We start from the raw sequence: 25,636 nt of genomic DNA on the forward strand, positions 1-25,636 counted from the left end.
ACGGTTCTGTTTCTGAAATCCCCTCTCTGCTTTCCAGCCAGGCGCACACATTCATTGCCTGTATTAGAGCGCCATCTTGTGGCTCACATGATACACATGGGACTGAGTCTTGTGAAAAGGAACAATGAATAATTGAATCAGAGGATAAATATTTGGGCCCTTGAGATGTAAAGCAAATACCAATTACTTGGGAGTTCAGCTGACAGAAGTAAAATTTGCCAAGAAACAAATGTGCCTTAAAAAGGCACTTTTTCAAAACTGTCTTCCTTACAGCATTTAAGATTGGCAGGCCAAAATCATTTTTACAGTGGTCTGCTTACACCCTTCAGGGCTCTTATAAGGGAGTGGCTTGATTTTTTTTCCTTTAGAGGGAATGTTTGTAAAGGAGTATTGGTGGTGTTTGAATAATCCCAGTGGGTTAACTCTATAGAGTTCTCTGTGAGAGCCGTACTTCCATAGAGCCACTTGAATTCACACTACTAGGATTTCCATTGTCTCGCTCATTGAAATGACAGAATGGCCGTCCAACAGGAGGCTTGTGCCACTCTGGTTTGCAAACAGGCCAGGCTGCCTGTGTTCAAATCCTGGTTTTGCAATTGTGTTTTCCCATCTGTAAAATGGGGTAACCTACCCTTCAGGTCATTGAGGGGATTGGTTGGGTTAATGCACGTTAAGCACCCACGTTAAGTAGTATCTGGTATATGATATGTCTGGCATATAATGTCTAAGTATTGATAATTATTGTTTTAATGCATTTAGACATGAAGTAGCATTGAGCTTATTTTCTAAGTCCCTTTTTTATAGACAAGGAAATGGGGTAGACCATGTGACTACTAGTTAGTGGCAGGTTTGGTCTCCTGAACACTCATGCTTTTTTTTTCTAGTGGCTTCAGGATCTGAAATCATCTCCTTTTGAGTTCACTAAATAGGTCCCTGGAGCTAGCCTGAAATAATATACTGCCTTCTCCCCATATGGCTCACTCATAAAGGCTCTGGGTATTAAGTATGCACATGAATATTAATATTTATTTCTATTAGATTGACATAGTGCCTTTCCTCTGAAGGGGTCATAGAGACACGCAGAGAGATTCAAGCTTATGAATTTAAGGAGGGCAGGGAAAGGAAGAGAAGTCAGAGGAATAAATATGAAGAGAAGAGACCAGGAGAACGGAAAGAGCCGAGGCCTTTGAAAACATTACTGTGGTATTCTTTTGGGTGTTACAAGCGTGACAGAACAAAGAGCTGGTCAAGTTTTTTCTGCCTTTCCCCTTTGGGGACAGCTCTGATTTTAATTGTTTCCATGGGGCCCAGGTGGCTGATGGCCTTAAGATAAGGTCCCTACAGCCCAAGTTTGCAGAGTAGCCTTCACTCCAGATGCTGCCCCAGGGAAGCTGTGGCCTGGCCATCACCAGGGAGAATTGGGAGGGGGTGTCTGAATCCCCAAATCCTGGCCAGCACCGAGGAGTGGCTTATCTTCTGTAGTATAGTCTTATTTGAGATTAAAGGACAGCACCTGTCCCTGTATTTGTCATTAGTTAAGCATAGGGCATGTGTTTTTGACTAGAAGTCATTTAATTGTTTTGAACACAACCTTTTCATCTACCATTGCTTTACCCAAATTAACGACCCCAGTGAGTATCCTTTGGTCACCATGGAATTGTGCTTGTGCAGGTCATTTTTGTGCACAGTATTGTTTGGTTATTTGCAGACGTCATATGGAAAGTATACTGGTTTAGGAGCTCGAGGACCTGGGTTCTAGGTCTCTCATAAATCTTGGCTCTTGATTTTTTTCTTAATTACAGAATCTTGAAAGTCACTTAGTTCTTTTTTTTTAAATATTTTTTTTAGTTGTTGATTGATCTTTATTTATTTTGTTTGTTTATATGCGGTGCTGGGAATCGAACGCAGTGCCTCATGTATGAGGCGAGCACTCTACCGCTGAGCTCCAGCTCCAGCCCCTCACTTAGTTCTTTCGAGTCCCTTAATTCCTTCGGTTTTCTGTGGTACAGGGTAATACATTCTATGCATTGCCAACCTCACGGTGGTTGTCTGTTCAGATGATGGCCCAGAAAGGACTCTGGAAACCCTATGGTAATCTTTCATTCAACAGATATTTGTTAAGAAACTGCGTTGGGCCAGGCTGTGTGCCAGGGATAGAGACCTGCACAGAATGGACCCAAATTCTTCTGTCCTCGAAGCTTCCATTCTAATGGGGAAGCACTATGGACATATCAGGGCTGTGGCTTAATGCATTAATATTGGATCTGGATCATCTAGAAGTGAAATCATGCAACAGACATGCAGCTCACTTGTATGTTATTTGTTTTGCAATAGTAGGTGAATGTTTGTTTCCAGAGTAATTAGTTTCATATTAGAAAGCTGATGCTTCTCCATGCTTTGAACTTGCAGGAGGCAAGGAGTCAGATACCACTCAGTTGACCTAAACTGTGGCCTCTCCTTTCTGTGACCCCCAGATTTCCACGCACAACTCTCCTGTTCTTTGGTTTGTGCACAAATAGCCATCTTCTGTGTCTTTGTCCCCAGAGCTCCTTCTCTTCATCTACCCAAGCCCATTAGGGAAACTGCATGTGCTGTGTAATTCAGCACCGAACCTGACCCAGCCAGGCATCCTTTAAGGTGTTGTTGTTTACCCATTAAGTTTATCCATAAATACCTCCTGTCTTATTTGTAGAGGACCTTTGGGAATCACAACATTAAAATGTGACATAAGCTTGTGTTGTAGACTTTTAGCACATATTTTTATTTTTAAAATGTATTTATTTATTTTACAGTAGAATGCATTTTGACATACAGTACCCAAATGGAGCACAACTTTTCATTCCTCTGGCTGTACGTGGTTAAGAGTTATTCTAGTAGTGTAATCACTCACATATAAAGGGTAATAATGTCTGGATTAGCATGTATTTTAAAAATGAGGTTTTATGTAAGTTTTGAAGTTATGAACCAGAAGCACTATATGTGTTCAAACTCAGTGAAACCAAAATGTCTCTTTATGTGTATGTGTGTTATATAAAATGTACTTTTTTCATTTTATGGTCATTTGTGAAATGATGCATATTTAACAGCAAAGTACAAATTCAGGCTGTCTTCATAGAGGAATTAGAAAACTGTTGCTTGATTAGGTGACAAATAAGAATATATCATTTATTGAACACTTGCTATGTGTTTGGCATTTTACGTGTTTTATCTCAGTACTTACAACAGTCTTAGGAATTGGGTTTTATCTCAGTTTTTCAGATAAGGAAATTATAGGAAAAGTGGAGGTACTTTATTAATTCTAGGAACTGGCAAGTTTATAATTAGCAGAACTCTCAACTGCTAGCTAAAATTGGCCAGTATGATTGTGGAATTTTTCAAATGTATTTGTTTTTCCTCAATCTTGGACTATAATCTTCCTTTTATATTCTTTCCCCTAATTATAAATTGAAAGTCACTTGTGATAGTTTCAGGAAAAAGAAAGATATGGACTAAAATTATTATACTCTGTTGGTAAGTCTCCAACTATGAACAGTGGAATTCAGACTAATTTTTTTTTAAGAGAGAGAGAGAGAGAATTTTTTAATATTTATTTTTCAGTTTTTGGTGGACATAACATCTTTATTTTTATGTGGTGCTGAGGATCGAACCCAGCGTCCCGCGCATGCCAGGCGAGTGCGTTCCGCATGAGCCACATCCCCAGCCCCAGACTAATTTTTTACATTTATTAGATATCATGGGTGGGAGCTGGCTTTCCCTCTTTACTGAATGCTCCTATTAATATAACTACATTCATCCTACGATTATTGTGGTTTGGTATTTCTTAAAGTTAAAAAAATATATATATATATATATGTGTGTGTGTGTGTGTGTGTTGTAGATGGACACAAAACTTTTGTTTTATTTATTTATTTTTGTGTGGTCCTGAGGATCGAACCCAGTGCCTCACATGTGCTAGTTTTCTTTTTTTTAAATAAAAGACTACCACTGAAACATTACAGTTAGTTGTAAACACACACACACACACACACATATACATTTTATAAGTCTCTGTGTTCAATAGAGGGCACCACAGCACAGATCATGAATATCTTCAGTGAAGATTTATAGGGTTTCTAAAATTTAGAAATTTTTTTCTCCTGGTAAGAGGTAAAGAGGCTGAATTAATTTTTTTCTACATCAAACTGCTAACGTTCCACACACTGTACAGATGTGTATAGATATCATTATATTGGGTTCAGTAGACTCAGGACATCTTTAGTTAGGATTAAATGATTTTGTGTAGCTGTATATTGTTCCCAACTGAACCACTATGTAACACACCTAATAAAATCATGTTGAGGACAACCAGATTTTCAACTGTGTCCAATTCAAGGAAAAAGCAGATTTTGCTTTGTTTTAAAGTTGTTATGGAGAAAGGAATAAATTTTGACTTTCATTATAAATATATTTTCAGAAATTCCTTTAAAACTCTAGAGGCTGTTTTTTTGTTCCTTTTATAAAGGCTTCAAAATCATATATATTTATTTTTATGGGGCCTTCTAACAATGACATTTTATTGACTGTTTTACAAAGTATTCTTTATATTGAGTTTGAAGTTGATTTTCTGCTATTAGATTTGTTTGTGGAAAAGTGGCACAAATATGACTAAGGAAAAAATAGGACGTAGTATTATGATTGTGGCAGTCACAACCCTCTTTGATAGATGGTAAACTGACTGTTACTCTAAAGGAACCAATCATGCTCACTGAACTAAATGGGGGAAACACTTTGCAAATTTTTCATTTTAAATTTTGCAATGAAATATCCGACTGTAAAATAAAAAGTGTAAACATATTTAAAATAGATTTGCTTGTTTAAGATTCATGCTCATGCAGTATGGTGGCATACCTTTAGCCACAGAGAAAAGAGGTCCCCCAAACAAAAACCATGCCTTGAAGACACACTGGTTTTGAAACTCTGGCCTGTGGGAATGTTCCTCCCCAACCTCATCTTCTTCCATGTATGTGAGCTGGGCCGCCAGCCCCTTCTCTTTTTAACTGTGTGTCCTCTAGGTGGCAGTATTATGCAGAAAACACTGGGAAATAATGAGTCTAATGTACAGTAAAATTGGAAATTGAATTATAGCTCAAGAAAAAAGGACAGTAGCCTTGAGGTCCTGATCAACCTGGACTCTGATCACTTTTGTTTGCTGTACCCATGTGTTAGGTTACTAGCAAGTTAATAACAGTGTGTGAGCAGTTCAAGGCTCAGTAGAATTGCTTTGGACGTGAAATAAAGCTAAAATGAATTTGTGTCCAATATCATTGACATTAGTGCTCATTACTTTTGTGGTGCAATGCCTCAAACCATCTAAAATCAATTTTAAAGATTACCCATTATTTTATAAAGAAAATAAAACACATTTCCAACAGACACAAAGCTGCGAGCACAATCCTATGAACAGTTACTTGTCCCATGGCTGGCAGGAAACTGCCGACAGGAGGCCACAGGAAATGCTCTGCTCAAACTTCACAGGGAGTCCAAGTTCATATAAGTGGGTTGTTGCGATATAACTCTTCTCTTAATTTGAAGTATTTAAAACAAAATGGTAAACATTTACAAATGTAGAAAATAAATCTTGAGTAGTAAAAGGGATTTTACTACTTGGCTACTTGTACATGGTAAATTAATCTTTATCCTGTGACATGGTCATCTTCTGGGAGAACCCAGGGCAGAGGGCACAGAGAGGGGAAGTATTTAGCTGCTTTGCTTGAAATTTTCTCTTAAAAAGCACAAAGGTCTTAGTTTTTGTTTTAGCAGACTAGTAATGAATGAATACTTTCTCAAACTACATTTATAAACCTATTGAAGCAAAGGAGGTGGTGGCTAGAGTTTAGTTTTGATATGTGCATTTGCTTTCTTGAAGAAATAATTGCTTTATTTTGAAAAAAAAAAAGGATTTGGTGTTCTAATGACCTTGGAGTTTAACTAAATTGATATTAATGGCCAGAGAGATTTATTTTTCTAATTACTTGTTTAAACATGCAAAATATAAGGTAAGGTTCATTTGGTCTGAAATATATGATCTATTTTTCATAGATCTCTAGGTGAAAAATCCCATGTTAGGCAAAATCATATTTAGGTTTAGTGTTCTAGTATTATCTCCTATATCTGATCTTTGTGTCTCCTATTATACCGTAATTGAACTATTAAAAAAGACTAGATGGTCATACATCAAAACCTTTGCTATGAAGATAAAACCAGTTTCTGTTAAAGTCTATACTTGATTTCCTATTCTCAGACATGTATTTCAGATAAAAACACATTCACTGATAATATGAGTTTAAGCATGTACAGATTTTGCTACAGTGTAGTTTTTAGTCCTCCATGAACTTCTGATATAGCTGAAATCTGTATTACTTTTGTAAAGGTTAATTTGTCGTGGGGAAATTTAGTAAGAATCGAGCACAAATTTATCATATTTTAGTTCTATATGGTAAAATTGGCTGGAATCAATTTTATTTGGTTACTTGTTTTGACGATATGGAGATGCAGTGCTGCTGAAGATTTTGGAGAAATTTCTAATCAGAACTGGGTATTAAAAAAAGTGAGCCCCAATAAGCATATACTTATGAACATATGTATACGTGTGAAGTTTTAAAATGTAAAACATGCTGAGAAATATATTGGATTTCTCTTATAATTTTTAATAGTAGTTAAAAGTTTTGATGTTTCGTGACAGCCTATCCAATAAAGATGCCTGAATTAACATGCTGTTGGCAGTAAATTTTTTTAAGTAGAATAAATTCTTATGACTATATAAGCAAAATATTTCCATAATTAATCCACATGGTCATAACAGATGGTTAAATTGAACAAATGTCCTTGAAGTTATTCTTTTAACAGATGTTCTTAACTATTAGCTTCATGTTTTTACTCACCTAAATTTCCAAATAATTGAATAAAAGTTAACATATGCTTTCATCCCTTTAATGGGAAGAACCCATAATTGATGCAAAGTTTCCTGCAGTACAGAAATTACTCTGTGGTGTGTTTCTAAGGTTTTTTATTTTTCCTTCCCGGGATCCGTCCGTCCCCAGTTTACCGATTATTTTTTTTTTTCCTTTCTTTCTTTTACATAGAGTCCTGCAGAATGCACTTTTGCTTTCAGATAGCAGCCTTCACCTCTTCTTGCAGAGCCATCTGAACTCAGACGACATTGAGGCCTGTGTTTCTGGGCAGACCAAGTACTCGGTGGAAGAAGCAATTCACAAATTTGCCTTGATGAACAGACGTTTCCCTGAAGAAGATGAAGAAGGGAGAAAAGAAAATGATGTAGATTACGATTCAGAAAGGTATTTCCTTGCGTTTTGATTTAATATATACGTATTTGTACGACACACAGTGCACACAGGCATGTGTATAGATATATACACATACTTCGCTTTTTTGTTGATGTAATACTAAGATAATGAAAAAATTAATTGACTGAGATTTTATTGAGCTGTGACAGCTCATCATAGTAGTCTTCACACACACCTCCACACTGAATTAATGAATGCAGTAGAAATTCAATTATCTGCATTCTGATTATGTGACTTTCATTTAGTCAGACTTGAATTATTCGCGTTTAAATTATCTAGCTAAAAAAATATCCAACTGCACTCCAAATGGCTAATTAAAAGTCCAAATTTCCTGTCTCTCTTTGTGACTGGAGATAATTAAAGTTCTCCTCTGTTACTCAGGCTTTGAGTGTGTTGTGAAAACCAATTTCCTCTTTTTATTATTTTCCCCCTCTCTTCTTTTCCAGTTCATCCTCTGGGCTTGGACACAGTAGTGATGACAGCAGTTCACATGGATGTAAAATAAGTACAGCTCCACAGGAATCCTGAAAAATAATTCTAATGGCACTATCTTAGGAATAGCAAATTGTGTCCAGGCATAGAGAAGAAAGCTTGCTAATATAATATTGCAATATTCTTATCTAAAGCTCACTCTCATGATATTAGATATTTAAATTCTTAAAGATGGTGGATTGTTTATTAGTGGTATGCATTTTTATGTTGTCTAACTTTTAGCCAAGCTTCTGTATAAAGCTAAAAGCCTGTGAATGCCATACTGTCCTTTATTGCCAAATATTATTGGTAAACAAGATACTACCCTCAAGTGAAATGAGTTATGTTTAAAAGAAAACCTAGTTGGTTTTATTGAATTTTAAAAGATAGGTAAACAGGGAGCATATAAAATCCAGATAGGGCATTCCTTCCACGTCAATGGAGCAGTTCCCGTAAACACAGCGCATGTGATGTTAGCCACTGTGAACAGTAACCCCGTAGATCAGACTGCCTCTCTCAGACATGTGGCTGATATTCTGTGGATACCTCCCCTGCATTGGCAAAATACTTTGCTTTGGGTGTTTGATTGAAATATTTAAGAGTATTTAAGCTTCCCACTATTTTATCTATTTCGTACTTAGAAGGAAAATGTTATCTTATGAATAGAAACATTAATGCTTACAGCTTAGGGGAAAAAACAAATAGTGCTAGTACTTTTACTTGTATTTGAAGTCTGTAGATTCAGAAATATGTTTTCATTGTCCAACCATCAGCTTAAGCAAATGATTTCTGGAAACAGTTTGTTTTCATTATTGTGTAATTAGCATTACAGGTTAATAATTTATTTTTTGACCAAATATGTAATTCTTATCATTAGATAACTTTTATTATCAGTGGTGGCTACTTATTACTTATTTTAGAATGATCTTGTAAAAACTTACAAATTTAATTTTTTGAATAACTATTCCCGTAATTTTAGAAAGGATGTCAACTTGCTAACTTCAAAATTCATTATTTGTTTCTTAAGAACCCTTTTTTTAGACATCTGCCTGAAGATTGGTATAATTTTAATGAAATGTATTGTCTTAATGGCCCAAAGATAAGATGTCTCGGATAAACTACTTTGAACTTCAAATTTCAGACAAGGCAGCATATTCCTGAGATAATTATCCAACTTTCTTCCTCATTTAATAGTACAAAATATATCTGTGGAACTAACAGGAAGATATTTCAAATAACAGGGATAACTTGTTGCTTTGATTAAATGTTACCCAGTCTATATGGAAGACAGCAAAGGCTACAAAAAAAGCAGACTTTTCCTTTTTTTTTTTTTTTAATTTTAATTAAAGTTACTGTGTCACAGAGTCTTTGCTTTGTTTTAAAGAACCAATGATGGGAGGTGGGGGGGACTAAGAACCAACAGGAAAAAAAAATTAAATTTAGAATAAGATTAATTTCTTTACTTTCTTCTTCTTCTTCTTTTTTTTTTTTTGGTTTGGTCTAAAACATTATTAAACTTGTATAAGTATTTTAATTTAGGGTATCTTAGATCCTGTTATTTGTCATCTATGTCACTATTTTAATACAAGGAAAAAAGAATTTAGCAACTTCTGATTATTTTGCTAACATGTAAAGTTTGCCATTGGGGCCTTGCAGAGCTATCCCCAGCTCCTCAGTAATGTGTATTTGAATTCCCAATATTTCTGTTTTATAGCACTTTTGAAAATCATACTGTGCCACCAATTATCACATTATTTTTTGATGTAACATAGCCATCAAAATTAATACTACATAATGCCTAGTATTTGGTTTGTAAATGTCATGAGATCATCCTTTTCACATTAAACATGAAAAAATAATCAACTTTGTTGTATCACTTATTTTACATAGAAAATGTATTTTTTCTTATTTATAACTAAATTCAGTGTGTTTTTGAGTTATCAGTATATATATATTTTTTTGAAGAACTGGTAAAACTTGATTTACTATTGTTTTAGTTGTATATATTTGCCTCCTTGGTTCAGCTGTTTTGATATCTAAGCACTGGCTTCTTAAAATTGATTTCTTGCAGCCCGATATTTAGTTGAACTTCAACTCCCAATGGTTTTGTTTATCTCTTATCCTTTCTCTGGCATATTTTTAAAAGCTTTGTTTAATTATGTAACTAAATAGAATAGGATTTAATATTCTTTTTTAAATGTAACTTAAATTTAAAACATTGTAATCCTGATGCTTTGATTTATACACAGCAAAACTATTTCCCTGGCTAATTCTGAAAGGGTAAACTATCCACTTAAAATTCCAGCTTACATGTTTTGTTTTAGAGCTGGCTTTATATATAACCAATAAAAATCAACAACCTGTTACTTAAGACTTCTCTTATAATCTTACTTGGAAGAAAGTGATTTGATTCTAGTTGAAATTTCAAGTCTAAAAAATTACTAGGGAAACACACAAATGCTTATCTTTATGCAGCTGTACCTTAAGATATTAGATATCTTGCCAGTGCTTTTCAAGCCTAGATCAGATTTTATTGAATAATTCAATAGAAACAAGAGGTATGAAGCATATAAAAGTAAAATAAAATTTCTTTATATATGACAATTAAGAATTTAAATAAATTCATTTAGCTTAGACACAATTACCATTATATCCAACAGTAAACTGGACGTTGTTTTGAACTTAGTTTATGATTTTGGGGGCTTTAAGGATTCATCATTATTGAACAATTCTGCTACAAAAAAAAGGTTTTTAATATCTGAACTGTAAAGAACCATTTTTTTTTTTAGACATAAGGAAGACCCCTTTTCCTGAAAGGCCTCTAAAATATCAAAAGCTTATTCTGTTTCTAAAATAGTCTCTCTCTTAATATCGAAATGTAATGCAGCATCTTTTCAACAGAGGAAATGATTTATTTCAGTACAAATTTGTGGTTTTGTTTTGGAATATAGACCCTTTCTTACTTTCTTATATATAAACACAGTTTCAAATACAAATACTGTCTGAAGTTAGTTATTGCAATTTGACATTAAAAGCATACATACAATTATCTTTGCAAATAAAGGTCATAAGAAACATAAGTTTTAGAACTGGAGTTCAGAAAATTTAGGATGTAAATAAGAAACAATTTCTTTACAATTTGATATATTTACAAAGGATTTTGGCTCTATTCTTTGCCGTATGCATCTTACAAACGAGTCACCATTGTCCCTTTAAGTCAGACACAATTGCTCTTCACTCTTGCTGGAAACTTTTCTAGATCCGTGTTATGAACAGTGCATTGGACACTAATTTATTTTAGCTGTACAAACTCTAGTCGTTAATGACCCTTTCTCTTTCTCTGAAATTCCAAAGACTTCTTTTCAAACGATACAGAGAAAAAGAGGAAAAAAAAAAAAGCCACAATTTTCTGCTGAATTTAAACGCTGGTCTAAAGACACTATGCAAATGGTTTATGCTAAAGAGGAAAATACCCTTTCTCCCCCGACGAGAAGTGTAGATGCATCCAAAACCCCACACCGCTTGTCTTTGCTGCTAGAGGCACAGCACGGGCATAACTTGTGGTTGTGTTTTTGCTAGTTTCTTACCTCTGGGCCTTCTTTATAGCCTTGCCCCCCACCCCACCGGCGGTGGCGCTCCAGCGGCTGCACCCTCCGCCGCCTGTTGGCTGCGGCGCCTCAGCGGCTTGCGCACACTCCCCCGCGCCGCGTCCCGCACACGCGCGCTCTCGCCTCCTCCCCTCCCTGGCCGCTCCGCCGCCGCCGCCGGCGACTGGGTAGCAGGTAGCGAGCCAACCGGCCTCGGACCGGTAACCCATGGCAACCGCCCTGGTAACCCATAGCAACTGCGCTGCGGAAAGGGGAGGGGAAAAAAAAAACGGGTGGAGGGGGGCGGCGGGTGGTGAGTGGGAACAACCACCACAAAAAGACAGCGATTTACAGCACAGACCTCAGCTCCCTGCCCCACCTGCTTCAAGCGTGGGCATCACGAGGCCCCCTTCCAGGGTTAAAATGACAACTCTGGTTGCTTAGGAAAGAGAAGCAATAATAAAATAATAGTATTGCAAAAGGCCCTCGGATGGAGGGTTTGGGGTTGAAGGCAACTTGAATACCCGTGACCCTCCGGGTCTCCGGGTTTCCACGCTGCGGGGGCCTCTGCCGGTCTCGAGAGCGCGCGCGCGCGGAGCTGGGGGCCCCGCCGCCCGTTGGCTGGGTCCGGGCGGGCAGCGCTGGGCGGAGGCAGGCGGCGTCCCCCAGCTTGGGGCCGAACCCGTGTCTTTGTTCTGCAGATGCTCGCGCTGCACAGCTCTCTCTTGCGCCCAAGAGACCGACGGTGCTCAGCCTGGATGCGGCTATGGCCTGGGCGTTCCCCTGAGCGCCCTGGACGCGGCTGGGCTAGGGCAAACCCCCGCATCCTCAGTGTTTTCATCTGCACTTGCACTGCACATGTTAACCCCGGTCTCTTCCAGTCCCCCCGGGAGCCTAAAACCTTCCTGGCCGGTGTGTCGTCGTGTTAACCTGCCTCTTTTCATTTGGAGAGGGAGGGTACAGTCGAGCCTGGTGCGACTGGGCCGTGGGTGAGATTGGTGTGTGTGTGTGTGTACGTACACGGGCGAAGAGCTACAAAACCCCTATCCCATTGGGTTGGGGACAGAAGAGAGAAGCTTTTTTCTTTTTCTTTTCTTTTTTTCCTTTTTTTTTTTTTTGCCCCAGAATAAAGAAGCGCTCGGCCGTTGACTACTAGGTGCAAGGCCTCTGGCGGACAGAGGGCGGCGCTGCAGGGTCAGTGCGGCGGCCGCAGAGGACAGTCAGCCCGAGAACCTGCAGCCTTGGGTCTGGCTAGTTGTCTGTGTCTGAAATGTTCCGGTCCGAAGTGTTTCCCCAGTGGAAAGCACTTGCAGCCCTTATAGGTTTCAGTTTGTGCTCAGAGAATCATCTATTCGCTCGTAAAATGATTCAGGAAACAACCCTAACGGGTTGCATTCGGTACAGAACACCTATCTGCAAAAACCCCACAAAGAAATGCAGTGGCTTGAAGGGAGACTATGCTAGGAATCCTGAGGTTATAGTTCCAGGTCGAGTTCCCACTGGCTTGATTCCAAGCACATCTTGACGTTTTAAGAAGGAAAAGCTTTGACCTGGATGATTTTGAGTTGTTCTAGGCCCTCAATTCTTCTACCCTCTGTTAACATTACATTTACAAATCCAAATAGCAAAGCCAGGAGGAACATCTTTTTAGAGGCAAGACCTAACACAAATATATTATACATGCTTGTATAATATATTTTTTTCTTTTCAAGTGATTAGGTTCACAGGTAGTGAGTTCTTTTCAAGTGAGTAGGTTCACAGGTAGTGAGTGTGTGTGTGTGTGTGTATACACACAGACAAGGGAAGTCATGTAGAGAAGCCCATTTTAATCCTTTAATAAAGCAAAACATCTTCCAAATGTGTATTTTTTATTGCTACAGATCTCAGGAAACTTGGTTATTTTCACAAATATATGTGTCTTTGGGTTCCACTACCTATAGAGAATTGGTTACAGAGGGCTCTGTGTGAACTGTTGGAGATAAAACAGGTACTTGCCTTTCCTAGGATTCATTCAGTACAATTCCAGCCGTCTGCACAGTGGTACACTGGGAGCCCTGGGCTTTCATTTAATTTTTTTTTTTTTAACAAAAGCAATTACAGAAAAGTGCAAATTTAACGTGTGACATTTAACATTTTGCCATGGCAGTCAGCCTCCACTTAAATGGGGCCTTTCTGCGGAACAACAGGAGCCAAAAGGCCTTGTGTCATGGAGTAATGTAAGACACAATCTGGGCTGCAAACGCACAATGAATCGGGAAGGATTTATGTAATTAATTGACCAGTCTTAACCTGTTATCGTGATGTAAGGAATTTGGAACTCATTAATTTGGGCTCTGACAGATTTCATATTAGAGCTGGCAAATATGGATTGAGCCTCTTATTCTTGTAGCAGCTGGAATTTCCATGACAGTGAGGATTAGTGAAGAAGACCTATTGCTGAAGTCAAACTGCCTCTTTGTAATCAGTAGCCCTGCTCTGCATTAAAGGGATAATGAAAAAAAAAAAAAGGAAAAAGCATATTACCTGGCATAAGAAACAGAAGAGGCGTATGTTCACCCAGCTAATATGTGTGTTGAGTTCAAGCATTTGCAGTTGAATGAAAATATTAATTTCAGTCATAAAGTTTAGATGCTTTATCAAGCACCTCAAGAGAAAAGGGCTCAGGTCAGGTTACATATTGTTGTCAAAGTTAAAAAGAAATTAAAAGATGGAGCCTTTGAATTTCCTCCATGTCTACACAGATAGTGTATGAAGAGGAAAATAGAAGTCTTACCAGGGGCAGATGGGATTTCCTGTAGTGTCACATCCATAAATGAGCGATTCAAGCTCTGAAGGAGAGATTGACTTTCTCAGGAGGAGCCACTTCCTGTCTCCTTGTCAAGGCTCTTAGTGGACCCTGTGAAACCCAGAACTCACATAATGAGCATTTAGTCGATAATCTAATCTGTGTCCTCTTCACATTGTATGGTGTTTAATGAATTACCCATTTGCAAATGTCTAGTTTCTCTTTGAGATTTTAAGAAAACCTAGTAAAAGCCTAACTTTAATTTTTCCCCTCTTGACAATCAGAAAACTGCTAGGTTAATAAAAGGTCCCAGGGGTTGGGGCTGGGGCTCAGCAGTAGCGCGCTTGCCTGGCATGTGTGAAGCACTGGGTTCAATTCTCAGATACACACACACACACACACACACACAAAGATCTATCAACAACTAAAAAAAAAAATGGTCCCAGAGATTAAATGAAATGTTTTCCCCCCTCCCTTCACAATAGGTCTCCCTTTTGCTGTGCTGTGTGATAAGGTTAATATAGCAACTGCCATAAGGAACATTAATACAGGAAGATAAGCAAAGTTGCACGTTTAAAACATTTGCAGGGTATCATTTGCCTTCTTCTGCTGATAAAGAAGACTTTGGTAACAAATGCAGAGCACAAGCACTGAATATTTAACTTACTAGAAAGAAAATCCAATTGACCTTTCATAGTATGTTGCTATTCATAAATACTTCTCAAAATTTTGTACTGAGTATCCTTGAAATATGTTTTTAATTTGCTTATTACCTTTAAAATTTTTCAGTCCAGACCCTCTATCTGTTTTTGGTTGTCTTGATTCCAGCCAAATTCCAAAACAAATAATTTTTTTTAGTTAGTGATAATGGGATTTAATATATCAATGAAATACTTGGTACAGAGGTTTGATTTTGATTATCTTGTTAACGAGTGATTTCTTCAGTTTTTGTTCCATTTAAATGTATGTATAAAGATAAACACTAGAAATGTGCAGCAATATATTAATGTTATCCTTCACATTGAGGGCAAAATGAGAGCTAGAAGTTGTTATTGGTATTATTATTTCAGTGGATGGCAATGAAGATAAACAACTGATATCAGCCAGGCTGGAAGAACTAGTATAAACCATGACAAGGGCGATTAATAGTGTTTATAAACATACTCAAAGTTTGTGTACACGATCTCAGCTCTCACCTAGGGATTTCTTTGTATTTTTTTAAATGGGTGATTTGTAAGTTGACAATTGCAAGGTTGTCAACTCCTGTGCTGCTTGTGCTGTTTATTCATCAGAGGTATGGAATAGACATGTTGAAGTGCGATTTATCAGAGGGTGTGGGTCTGGAAAGAGATTTACTAGAGAAGAGTATGGATCTGGAAGCAGGTCTGGTGAATTGATTCTGGCTTTTTTTTTTACTTAAAGGCAGGTCCCAAATTCTTTGGACCTCAGTGTCCTCATCAGTACAATAAGACTAAATCAGAATATCCTAAAGGTGTTTCCTAGAACACTAGTTCTGAGGGATGCAACTGTTAAAAAGAAAGGGGGTAGGAAAACAGGATGAGGTTTTCATAGTCAATTGCATTTCAGACATTGGGGTAAGCAAAGTTTAACATTGATTTTCTGCACGACATCTCAGTGACTTTGATATGTTACCATTCCCTGTGACTCTGTGTGTGTGACTGTATGCAGTTTCTCTAAACTGATTTGAAGAGGAGAATCTAAACTTCTGTGATCTTTTTAAAACTATACTACTTTGGATTTCTTCTTAGAATGATTAAGAGACACTTGCATTCACCATGGGTGTTTTTGAGGCCAGGGTGCGAGATATAAGTGGATATCACTAAGTGAGAAAGATTACTCTTTAGAGACCAGGTTGTCTAGAGAGGCAGATGATACGTATGGTGCTATGTTTAAATGTCAGTTTCACTGCTTACAAAATGAGTGACCTGGGGCAAGTCACTTTTCAGAGTTTGCTTCTTTATAATCTGAGATAATACTGCAGCATGGCAGTAGGTATGAGGTGCAAGTGAAATCACTGCATATTCTGTCTGCTTGGGAAGGTCTCTTTCTGCCCCTCCCAAAGCCCTCTTGCTTGGCCAGTTCCTACTAGTTATCCAGGACTCTGATTAAATATTCCCTGTGCTCTGACACTTGCTCTGCCCATACCCAGCCAGATTCCCTCTGTATTTTGGTGGCCTGATATGCTTCCTAAACTCTACATGCCTCTCTGACAGCATCCAGAGCCCATCACCTGTCTGTGCCTTTCTTCAGCAATAGTCCCTGGAGGGTGAGGACTTCATTTCATTTTGGACCCTCTTTCCCTTCCCCAGCACCAGCCCACAGTTGACTACAAGAGCACATTCTAGAGTTTATGATGAGTTACTATCAAATGGTACATAAGAGGCCCTCAGACCCTTCTTAAAGCCCCTTTCCTGTGGCAGAAGAGCTTAGAGCAGAGTAGTAGGTGATTAAGAGATGTCTGTGTTCTTGGATTTGGGAAACATCAGATTTCCCAAGGGTAAACAAAAACCCTCTGTGTACTTCTTTCCAAGTAATAGTGTCTTGGTTCTCATTTCTCCTTGGCAGGCCACTGAAATGGTGATGTCACTACCCATTCATGAGGTCTATATGACGTTCAAAAAAAGCTTTCCTTGGGACTGTTTTTCTCCTTGACCAAGAGATCATTCAGTGAAATATTTTGGTTAAATATTTCTTTTGGTTGATTTGTTTCTCATTAGACACTGCACCTAGCATAGTGTATGTATGGTGGAGTGGGCACTCAATAAATGGCCAGTGAGCAAATTGAAGTATCTGAGAGGCTGTCACCCTAGCAATATGGATAGGTTAGTGCTTTCTCCAAATGTCTACTGCTGTGTTATAGAACCCCATATAAGGCTAGAGCCAGTCTGACTTTTAAAAAGTCATTGACGGGGCTGGGGTTGTGGCTCAGTGGTAGAGCACTCGCCTGGCATGTGTGAGGCACTGGGTTCAATCCTCAGCACCATATAAAAATAAATAAATAAAGGTATTGTGTTCATCTATAACTAAAACATATTTTTCAAAGACGTCATTGAAAAACTAATTTAAAGCTTTGCTAAGATCTCCTAAAAAACACCAAGAAGTTGAATTTTAACCCTGTTAAACTTCTTTAAAAAAAAGCCTCTGTCTTGGGCTGGGGATGTGGCTCAAGCGGTAGTGCGCTCACCTGGCATGCGTGCGGCCCGGGTTCGATCCTCAGCACCACATACAAACAAAGATATTGTGTCCACCAAAAACTAAAAAATAAATATTAAAAAAATTCTCTCTCTCTCCCTCTCTCTCTCTTAAAAAAAAAAAAAAAAAAAAAGCCTCTGTCCAGCCAGGCATGATGGCTCATGCCTGTAATCCCAATGGCTCTGGGGGCTGAGGCAGGAGGATGGTGAGTCAAAGCCAGCTTCAGCTACTTAGTGAGGCACTAACCAACTTAGTGAGACTATGTCTCTAAATTAACAACAACAACAAAATATATAAAAAAGGGCTGGGAATGTGACTCAGTGGTTAAGCCCCACTGGGTTCAATCCCTGATATCAAAACAAAATAAACAAAAAACACAAAGCCTCTGTCTTCCCTCTCTCTCTCTTCCTTCCTTCCTTCTTCATGTCCCTTTCCTTCTTCAGCTTCTTTTCAAACTCTTGACAACTTTCCAGACTTCCAGACCCAGCCCAGCCCACACTGGCTCTGTTCTCCCCCCTTTCACCACCCCTCCAGCTTCCCCATCTTCTCCCAGCAGCTCTCAGGGTACATGTGACATGGTAGTATCCCATCTGCTGGGTTTCTCCTCACCCTAATCCCACAGCACAGTCTAGGAACTGGTCTGGAAGAGAGAGAAGTTCTCCTGGAGTGGAGGCTGGGACAGATGGTAGAGCCTGCTGGGCTGGAGGGTGCGAGCAGCCGTTACCAGTTGTCTGTCGTGGTAGTGAACAGAGTGAAGGCCATGTAGATAGCTTCCTGAAACTCATAATTCTGTTTAGGTTCAATAAGTAATGGGCACTGTCTTGAATCCAATTTTTGTTTTCCTCTTTGTAGGTCTACCTATCACGTTCATCTCCTGACCTGAAGGAGACCTCCCCTGAAAGCCATGGTGTGAGAAGCAATCTTATTTCTAAGGAACAATAGACAAATATTAACCACTTCTTTGAGAAAATCATTTTTATGTCCACATGCCCTATGTTCTATGTTCAGCCCAGCCTATAGGCAAGTCCCTTAGTCCTTAGGGTAAATGTGTAAGAGGGCTTGGAGTGAGGTTACCAGGGCAGGAGGACACCTGAAAACACTGTTGAACCGTTTCAGTGTTGGAAAGAGAAAGACAAAAACAGGTCTACAGGTCAGAGTCAACCTACAAGGTAGTTTATAAATTGTAAGGAGCATCTGCTATAGACATGCTGGGACATGCTGGGACTCACTAACTTGCTGGACATAAGGAACAGCAGCCATTGAACTGCTTAGTCATGTCTGCTTGTAATTGATAAAGAGCTGTAAGGGGCACTAGCCATAGGCATCCTTAGCAATGACTGGTTACAATTGATGGGGAGCACAGCTCCATGGACATGCACAAAGAACACACCCAGCTGCAGTTACATCACCTCACCGGACATAACCAATGGACATTGATTTTCACTGGGTGAAACCAATCACCAACGTACAACAGAATATTGATGAGACTGGCCTCCTTGCTGTCCATCCCTGGACTGACCTCACCATTCCCTGATGTCCAGCCATCAGCTGGAGAGAACCACCAGACAATGTCTGTTCTTTGGCTAAGAGAAATCGTGTGGCATTGGAGGTATTTGGGAGCTCGTGGTTGCCCTAGGATTGTGTGATTTGCTTATAGTGTTTAGTTAGTGGGCATCCAATGATAGTTGGGGTGTTCCTACACACCCAACACTTTTTACATTGATTGTTTGTATTTGATGATTGGTGTGATCGAATATACGCTTGCAGTTAAAGACAGTCTGCCAGCACCACTCACCACACAATATTACTTACAATATTACAATTTACAATATTACTGTACTTTATATATTTTTTTTAAATTAAAATTTCTTTAACCTTTCATTCTCTATTTGAAATGTGCTTAACATTATTATTTCATCCTCAGTTTTGCTTCTGTAATTTCTGGTACTTTTCTGAGTCAAAAGCTTGTTTATAACTATATTAAATAATTGACTTCCAAACTCAAATGTGACATACGTGGAAAGGCTTTGTCAGTGATCTGTATTTTGAGCAATTTAATTTAAGGTTATTTTTAGTGGATGTAGGTATTGTAGAGCTTGTGGTTGAGCTTGACCTCCAGAGCAAGAACAATAACCAAAAAATGTAACCATAGTAAAACTTATTGACTTCTAGCATTGTGTTGACCTGTAACAGAGCCAGAAAAAAGGAGAGTGTTGGTTAAGGCAGGAGAGATTGTACTGTCTGTTAAAAGAGATTGTTTTGAAATAGAATGGAAATAAAAAAGAGGTAGTGTTATCTGGAGAACACAGAAACTGTAACAAAGAACCCCCAGGTTGTAATGGCTCAAATGGGAGGAAAAAAAATCCATTTCTCTCAGATAATTCTCCAAAGCAGGTGGGCAATCTTGGTTCCAGGAAGACATTCAGGGACCCAGGTTGGTGGAAAGGCTGTGCCACCCACAAGGTGTGCTTTCTGAGATTGGTCCAATCAGTCCCCTCTACAGCCAGAAAGAAGGAAAAGGAAGAGCATGGCTGGGGGAGACTCCTTTTAATTTGTTTTCCAATAGGAATTTTTGAAACACACACAAAAAATATCATATATCTCCATATCCATATGCACCCTTCGCTCAGCTTCAACAGTTATCTTTATATGGCCAAAAGGTGTCATCTGTTTCCTCCAAAGATGCCCTCCCCCTTTGCTGTACTATTTAAAGTCAAACCCAGACATCTTTAAGATTATCTGAAAGTTGTCCACATCACTGTATGACTCAGTCACACACCACATTTAGCCACAAACAAAACTGGGCAGTTGTGCCTCTCTTGAAAGTACAGAATTGGAGGTGGGGAGGAGACTTGAAAAAGATTATAGAGATTGAAATTAAATTATTCAAGAAAAGACCAAAGACATTTCTACACTGTAGTAAAATCCAAATGATGATGATCACATACTGAGACCTCCTGAGAAGCTACTGTGAGTCTTATGCTTTTGTATTTTCAGCAAATGCAATATTTACTGAATAGAAACAGAATGGCAAAATGAAGTGGCTTAGAAAAACACCACAGAATCTTGCTCTTTTTCTCAGCTGTGTATAACTAGTTGAGATAAGGATTTTAGAGACCAGAAAGTCAATATGTGTGTAAATGATGAAGATGGTTTATTTGCTTCTGCTGTTGGACTCTTAGGTCTTTTCAGGTGTTACAAAATATGTGTGTTTGTGATTTTATGTATTTTTGTGTAATAAAAAGAGAGAACAAGACACCACAGAATTTAAATGAACTAGAGAACCAGTTTAGACTAGTTTAATGAATTGATTCATGTTAACAAACATTTATTAAGCATGTATATTCAGAAAATTGATCTGAGTCCTCCAGGGGCTATGATGATAAGCATACAGCCCTTGTTTTCAGGGGACCTCAATCTGAGGGTAGATATACAGGAAAATATCTAACCATGATTCAAGACAGAATGTACTAGGTGCCGTAGTTGAGGGCAGTGGGTATCCTTTGTTTTGCTCACCCCCTGCTCTCTTCTTGCACATCTCTAGGTGTTTCTCAGGGGCCATCCCTTCAGCCCTTGTGCCTGTGGTTTGAATGAAGCTGATTCAACCTCCATCATCAAAGGGGGCTGCAATCCAAGCCTGGCCAACCAGAGCAATGGTATTTTCCTAGCTTTACATGATTGGTTCAAAAGTGGGCATGTGACCCCATCAAAACCAATGATTTTCTTTTTATCACTGTTAAGAAAAGAAACTGTCTTTTATCCTCTGGGTTGGTGGGATAAGATGCAAACTTGGAACTGTGGGAAGCTATCTTGCTACCGTCTTGAGCACTGGTGAGAGTGGGCCAGGATGACACTGTTTAAACCTGCTGGGTACTTCTCTTGTCAAGAACTGCAGTAAGCACATTATTCACTGTTTATTGATTCACCCACTTGCTCAATTTGTCTGTGTTGTTGCATTTAATCTCTATAACATTAATCTGAGGTGGGTAGCATTATCCCCATTATATTAGACAGACCTATTGCTCATGAATGGAAGACTTGGGATATAATTCAGCTGTTTGTCAATCCTTGATCACCCCTTCTGTGGTTTCCCTAGATACAGCTTCTTAAAGAGAAAATAGCTCTTACAAGACCCGTGTGTTCTCTTAGCACCTAGAATAGTGCCATCACTTGGAAGGTACTCCTTAAATCTTTATTGACTGTGTGCATGTTTGTGGGGCAATGCATCATGGTATTGTTAACCAGAGTGGGGAGCACAGGAAGAAGTGTAGCAGGAACAAGGGCATGAATTCAGGTGTGGCAGTGATGATTTTGAAATGTGGCTACAGGAAGAAATGACATGCCCAGAGATGAAAATGGGGGGAGGAGGATAAATTGGCCATCTTTATACAAATATTATCTCAGTGAAGCCTTCCTTGGCCCTACATTGAAGTCTCCTTCTCAACTCCTCTGCCCTTACCCTCTCCATCCCTTTCCCTACTTTATATTGTCTTTAACAATTATCACATACACCTAAATGGATATCTATTTGTTTCTATCTCCTCTGCACTCCCATGATAATGGAAGTTGCAGTTGTCTAGGGGGATAGGCTGTTGTTCATTGTATCATTCCATATACTTGGAATAGTGCCTGGTACCTGGGAGGTACTCAAAAATATTTACTGAATCAATAATGGAAGTGGGTGAGATTGCTCACTGATGGTAGATCTAGAAGAGGGTGGACAGACAGAAAATCCAAGAGTTAGAAAGCAAACCAATGAAGGACAACTCTGAAGAATACAGAAGGCAGAAGGTCTCAAAGAGGCAGCCATGGGCAATAGGGTCCAATGTTGTAGAGAGGTCACATTGGCCCAGACCACCCGATATAGAATGAATTCTCTTTGGTAGCATCGTACAGTATATGGTATGTGTTCTAGTCTGTTTCTGCTACTGTAATAGAATACCATTGACTGGGTAAATTATAAACAATAAAGGCTTATTTTATTCACATTACTGGAGGTTGGAAAGTCCAAGATTAAGAGGCTACTTCTGGTGAGGGCCTTCTTGCCAAGTCAAAACATGGCAGAAGGGCAAATGAGCACATGCAATACAGAAAAATTGGACAAAATTCATCTTTTTATTAGGAATCTGTTTCTAACTAACCTGCTCCCACAGATTAGCTAACTTATTCCCATGATAGCAGCCTTAATCCATTGATGAGGCTAGAGCTCTTATCACCTAATTACCTCTTAAAAGTCCACCTCTCAGTACCTTCAGAATGGCAATTAAGTTCCAAGATCAATTTTGGAGGAGACTCTCAAAATATAGCAGTGTGACAGTGCTTGGGATTCAGTCAGTCCAGTCCTGTTACTTATTAGTTATATGAATTTGAATAGATCACTGAACTTCTGAGTCTCAGTTCCTTATCAGTAAAATGGGTATAACTGACCATACCTTCAAACATAATTTTGAGGATGAATTGAATTACTGCATGGGAAAGACATATCTCTGTGTGAACCATTACTATTATTATTGATTTTCAACGATTAGAATAAATGTATAGACTAAAGGAAGTCATGCAGATGTCTATAACCTTATTAATTGTGAATAATTGATTTTAAGACAAAATATATGATGATTCTTGCCATCATTTTCAGTCATCATGCAAATTTATTTGAACGTGAGCACTTGTATTTATGAATTTGAGTTTGAGGCATTTTCTTTATCATGCCGGTTTCTGGTTTTAAATATGCCTTCTTGCTTAGGCTGTTTATGCAAATGCAAAACCTCAAAGACAAGAAGCAACATTTCAGTTCGCTGTTAGTTGGGTTGGAGAGCTACCAGCAACCATTCCCTTCCCCCGCCCCCTGCAGGACATCTCGGTTTTTTCATCCTCTGCAGCCAGGAGGTTGCATTGTAGCCTCTCTTTCTAGAAAATCCCTGATTTTATTTATGCATTAGCCTTTGATGTTGTAGATTTTGAGTTTGATTTAGTCCTGGTGGCTGCAAGTTTAACATTTTCTGAATATTTTCAAGCCCACAACCATATTTGACAGCAAAGAAGCTGGAAGGATGAATAGACTTCCATGTTGCTTGGTTGTACGTAGGGAGAGGCTGGCAGAAATTTGCAAGCATTTGCATATATACAATTGTCTGTCTGATGTTTGCTTCCATGCTTGCTCTCCTCCTCTGCCCCCTGTTCTCTTTGTGCAGTGAATTACTAATACAAATACAGATAATGAAATTTCTGATCTCAGCCTGCAAAGCAGACATGCATTTTGGAAGGTATCTGGGGAAAATGGATAGGCTCTCCTGATCTTGTTGCTTTATCCAGACAGGGCAATGAAGAGGAGAAAGTAATTACAAAGACTTGTCTTTGAAGGTAGAATGAGTGGCACTGACAGGGTTTCTTTTCAGGGAATCTTGTAGAGATGGTATTTTCTTGTTAATACAGGTAGGTATTATTCCTGGAAATGGAGTTTATGTATTAAATGTGTGTTCAGCAGATGGGACACTGTCCACAGGAAGCAGAACGAGTCTGTCTTTTTGAGTTCAAGGCAGAGTAAGTATAAGGTAGTGGAATTTGCCCCCAGCCTGAGGCAGACCCCAGAGCAGCCATGATAGTTCAAATCCCAGAGAGAAGAATTTGCCATGAAAGCAATTTTTTTTTTTTTTAAGCAAATCACTGCTCCTACTTATTTAGGAATGACCAGTTTCTTAAGCAGAAGCATGACTTAGTTGGGCAACTGGAGGTGGTGACTTTGTGGCCCTAATTAGGTGGCAGTGATATCAGGGATGCTTAGCTTGCTTGACTACAGAGTGCATTCCTATTAACTATTAGAAAGTTCCCTGGAGAGAAGATCTCAAGGAGGACCTTAATTGGAAACTTTTTAGAGTAACAAACATTTTCTTTTACCTATATCTTTGTGATGGACTTAAAGTTAATACTCTGGCAAATAAGCAGCAAAAATTAAGCCCATGCTTCGTTAAGCAAATAAACAAAGAAATTTTAGTTGTTGATGCACCTTATAATTTATGGCACAACATGATCACCTCTGGTTTCTTAAAAGACACATTAATTTTTTCCTTTTAAAATAATCTTTGGTGTTACTTATTATCCACCTTTTATCATGTATCACGTAGTAAACATCAATTCTGTTTGTCTGAATAGGTTTCTACACAACCCAAGTTTGTGCTGACAGCTTGTAGGAAAAGAACAAATATTTGATTTTTATTTCATGTAAATATTGCATGCTGTCAAACAAGATTGGCTTAAAGAGGCTAAGATTTTGTCTTTCATAAGATTTTTGTCTTTCATAGCTCACCAAGGGACAGCTAATCTATAGCAGAAATAATTTTAAATGTAGAACTGCTGTGTGGAAAACAGAGACCTCCCACTGGTTGAAATGACATTAGTGGAAAAAAATTTTAGCTGAAAAAGGTTATGAAATGTTTATTTTGATATACAGCTAAGATATGTTGGGAATAGAATAAAAACAGAGAGAAATGGCTTAAAAGACTGTGCTAACAGCTATTACTCTATTGGAAATTAGATTAGTGGTATTATAACACTTTAAATAGACATACATGAAATGATATAACTATACTAGGACAGGGTTAAATAAAATAGCATTATTCTGAATAAGGTCGAAATTCAGTTCTCAAAGTGACTGACATGAAGGAACTCATGGAGCCATTGTTGGGTTCTTTGCTGTCCTTCGATTCTCTGTTACCTGTCCTTTACAGCCCATAATGAGGCAGGTTGAGGTACACTGTTGCACTTTTGTGGCAGACAGTGAATGGAAGGAAATTTCTCTTAAAAGTGAAGACCATGTTGATCCCAAGGATGCTATTGCACCGACTCTACACTATGGAGGTTTAAGCTAGTTCGCGAAACTCATTTGCAGATGCAATGGATACCAAACTGAAATATGAAATATTCATTACATAGCCTACCGCTTCTGTTTGGATTCATGCTGTCTGCCATTTTAGGTGGGCTTGGGGACTGACGCTCCCCTTGGGTTCTCTTCCCGTTTCACGATGCCTACTGTGCAGCGCTACTGGATATGTCAGCCGCCTGGCCACCTCACTGGCGTGACTGTTGTTCCCATTTTCCTTTATACAATGAAGAATTAACTGTTCGGGTACTGTCATCTGCCTCATACAATGCACTTTATAACACAGAAGAAGAATTTTAATAAGACCTCCAAGGGGTCTGCTGCCATTTTTAGAGGAAAGATTTCCTACAAAGGAAGTGCA

At 38.7% G+C, this 25,636-nt stretch overlaps 1 protein-coding gene and 1 long non-coding RNA gene across 8 annotated transcripts in view; one reads left to right on the top strand and one right to left on the bottom strand.

Moving 5' to 3' along the window:
• The window catches only part of Snx10 (sorting nexin 10), a 78,567-nt gene extending 53,242 nt beyond the window's left edge, over positions 1–25,325 (top strand). For 6 of the 7 annotated variants that reach the window (XM_046463570.2, XM_058585362.1, XM_046463569.2 and 3 more), the window contains 2 exons: positions 7,122–7,334; positions 7,790–9,673. In XM_046463570.2, the coding sequence (XP_046319526.1) occupies positions 7,122–7,334; positions 7,790–7,871 (295 nt within the window). In that variant the 3' untranslated portion in view covers positions 7,872–9,673. Of the gene's footprint in view, positions 1–7,121; positions 7,335–7,789; positions 9,674–18,251 lie in introns of those variants that run through there. The other variant, XM_046463573.2, reaches the window with a different exon arrangement.
• LOC124106046 (uncharacterized) lies at positions 7,158–11,569 on the bottom strand. Its single transcript, XR_006855972.2, has 2 exons — positions 11,402–11,569; positions 7,158–7,279 (listed from the first exon to the last, which is right to left on the bottom strand). It is a non-coding gene; the product is annotated as an uncharacterized LOC124106046 (long non-coding RNA).
• Positions 25,326–25,636: the final 311 nt, after the last annotated feature.

Source organism: Marmota monax, unplaced genomic scaffold, assembly GCF_021218885.2.
Source record: "Marmota monax isolate L192 unplaced genomic scaffold, Marmota_monax_Labrador192_F-V1.1 WCK01_AAM20220418_F8-fsc00057, whole genome shotgun sequence".
NCBI classification, from domain to species: Eukaryota; Metazoa; Chordata; class Mammalia; order Rodentia; family Sciuridae; genus Marmota; species Marmota monax.